The sequence below is a fragment of the Rhinopithecus bieti genome, unplaced genomic scaffold (assembly GCF_001698545.2).
Source record: "Rhinopithecus bieti isolate Rb0 unplaced genomic scaffold, ASM169854v2 scaffold_40803, whole genome shotgun sequence".
In the NCBI taxonomy this organism is placed as follows: Eukaryota; Metazoa; Chordata; class Mammalia; order Primates; family Cercopithecidae; genus Rhinopithecus; species Rhinopithecus bieti.
Window position 1 is genome coordinate 288,231 of NW_016816762.1, and position 3,518 is coordinate 291,748.

The 3,518-nt window shown below is 52.9% G+C and overlaps 1 protein-coding gene across 1 annotated transcript in view; it reads right to left on the reverse strand.

The window, feature by feature from the left end:
* PRDM15 (PR/SET domain 15) overlaps positions 1-3,518 on the reverse strand; it is a 61,252-nt gene that overhangs the window by 24,986 nt on the left and 32,748 nt on the right. The window contains 1 exon segment of the mRNA XM_017855194.1: positions 2,698-3,481. Within this exon segment, the coding sequence (XP_017710683.1) occupies positions 2,698-3,481 (784 nt within the window).

A 3,518-nucleotide genomic window follows, 5' to 3' on the forward strand; every position in this document is an offset into this window, starting at 1 on the left:
ATCACACACCACACAGATACACTCAACATACACCACACACACCCCCCACATACACATTCAACACACACCACATACACTATCACACACCACACAAATACATCCACACTCAATACACACCACACACAAATACATTCAACACCTACCACACATACACCCCAAATACACACCACACAAATATACACACACCAGCCCTACATAAATGCACTACACCACATACACATTCAACACACCACACACATATAATCACGCCACACAGATACACTCAACATACACCACACACACCCCACATACAAACACATTCAACACACACCATATACATTATCACACAGCACATACACACACACTCAACACACACCACACACATACACATTCAACACACACCACTAACCCCAATACCCAGTCACATACTACAAAAATACACAGTCAACACACACCACATAAACATACACTCAACACACACTACACACATACACAACACACCAAATATACAATCATACAACATACACCCACACATTCCACACACCACATACACACATACTCAACATACACCATAAACTCAACCACGCCACACATACAAATACACATTCAACACACACCCCACACAAATACACAACACACACATTCACCCCAACACAAATACGCACATTCAACACAAACCACACACACACCACACAACACCCCACACACATGCCCCAAATACACTCCACACATGCATCCACACACATGCCCCATACAACACATACTCAACACATACACCACACACAACCCACAAATACACACACAACACAAACATATGCTCAGCACACACCAAATACACCACACATACACAATCACATATCACACACACCACATACACACTGAACACACACCACACACACACATACACCACACACATGCACTGAACACATACCACACATAATACGCCACACCAAATACACACCACACACGAACACACACAAATCACACACACCACGAATACACTCAACACACATGCCACAAAAATGCACATACCACACACCACATACACACACACATTCAACACACACCACAGAAATACTCAAAACACACACCACACAAATATACCACACAAATACATCCACACACCACACAAATACACAGCCACACACACCACACACACTCCCCGAAGCTTCCAGAAACACCCATATCCCTGCATCCCAGACCTCATCGCCAGTCCCTCCTGGAAGATAGCCGTCAAACTGGTTTCTGCTCCGCCCAGGACACTGACAGACCCCCAGTGCCATCTGTCCCTCTGATTCTCACACAGGCACCCGGGGGACCCTCACTGTCCAGTCCCTCACACTGCAGCATCAGCCTAGGTCCCCTCGCCCTGCCCCTGTCCATCAGACGCCTCCCCAGTTGACGGCGACCCCGGGGCCCAGCAAAGCTGCGTTCTCCTCCCTGTGTCACCAACGCGGGAGGACATGGCAGCCGGGTGACCCAGGAGCGGGGCACCACAGCAGACTGCATTTCTGGGCCCCTGGGCTCTCACCCACGGATCAGCTCCCGGGCTCAGTAAATGTTTGCCAAATATACAAATTCCCAAAACTGCATCGAAAGCTGCCATTTGTGCAAAGCAGCCACCCTGTGCCTCTCCCTCTCTGCTGCCCGAGGGAGCTGCCACAGTGTCTGAGGGTCACACTCTCTAGGGTTTCCCTGCCTCAGCGTTTTGGGCCAGATCCTTTGTTGTGAGCTGCCCTGCGCACCGTGGGATGCTGAGCAGACACCAGGCTTCCACCCAGTAGGTGCCAGGAGGACCCCTCCCCACCAAGGTGTCTCCAGACATTGCCAAAGACGTTCCCTGGGGCGAACACCCTCCACTCTCCACCCCCACCAGGTAGAGATTCACTGTCCAGGGCTCACAAAATGAGACTCTCTGGGGTGGGCCTCAGGACCCCGCATGTGTCTGGCTTCACTCAGATGACCCCAATGTGCAGCCCAGGTCGGGGGGTGAGGGAAGCACACAACCTCCCCCGGGAAAGCCAGGCGTTCTCATCTCTTCCCAGCTGGGAACAGACAAGGCATGGTCATCTGCGAAGACAGGAGGCGGCCGTGGGGAAATCTATGCCCCAAGGGTGCCACCCTCAGGACAAGGCAGGGCTGGGAGGGGACAGTCCCCTCCCACAGCTCCAACCATGGCAGGACAGTGGGAGGTGACATCTGCCAGGGCTGAACACAGCAGAGGTGGCCCTTTGCGAGGCTCCCCTGCCCACACCCCACCCCACCCGCAGCGTGACCTCAGCCCAGAGCCATCCTCACCTGGGCCTAAGAGGGGCATCGTGATAGACGCTACGCTGAGTCCCATCCTAACACACTGTTTGCCTTCCTTCTATAAAGTGAAACATTGTCCATACAACCACTGCCCTCAGTTTCGTTTTGGCTTAAGATTTGATGGGCTCTGTCCATATCCACACAACCGCACGGTATGTGTCCTTCACGCACTGCGTCTGTGGTGTGCGTACTTACCACGCTGGACACTTTCATCATCACTTTAATGGCTACATGATATTTCATCGAGTTCACTTCTCACAACTCACTTTGCTATTTTTGACACTGTAGATAATTTAGTGATGGAATCTTTAGTAATGTAGATTTTTTTCTTCTGTCAAATCTCTTTATCATCAATTCTTAGGAATGGGACCACTAGAGCCACGGGCTTTGTGAAAGGCCACACCTTACAGCGCTGTGGCATCAGACCACCACAGGCCACACCTTTACAGCGCTGTGGCATCAGACCACCACAGGCCACACCTTTACAGCGCTGTGGCATCAGACCACCACAGGCCACACCTTTACAGCGCTGTGGCATCAGACCACCACAGGCCACACCTTTACAGCGCTGTGGCATCAGACCACCACAGGCCACACCTTTACAGCGCTGTGGCATCAGACCACCACAGGCCACACCTTTACAGCGCTGTGGCATCAGACCACCACAGGCCACACCTTTACAGCGCTGTGGCATCAGACCACCACAGGCCACACCTTTACAGCGCTGTGGCATCAGACCACCACAGGCCACACCTTTACAGCGCTGTGGCATCAGACCACCACAGGCCACACCTTTACAGCGCTGTGGCATCAGACCACCACAGGCCACACCTTTACAGCGCTGTGGCATCAGACCACCACAGGCCACACCTTTACAGCGCTGTGGCATCAGACCACCACAGGCCACACCTTTACAGCGCTGTGGCATCAGACCACCACAGGCCACACCTTTACAGCGCTGTGGCATCAGACCACCACAGGCCACACCTTTACAGCGCTGTGGCATCAGACCACCACAGGCCACACCTTTACAGCGCTGTGGCATCAGACCACCACAGGCCACACCTTTACAGCGCTGTGGCATCAGACCACCACAGGCCACACCTTTACAGCGCTGTGGCATCAGACCACCACAGGCCACACCTTTACAGCGCTGTGGCATCAGACCACCACAGGCCACACCTTTACAGCGCTGTGGCATCAGACCACCACAGGCCACACCTTTACAG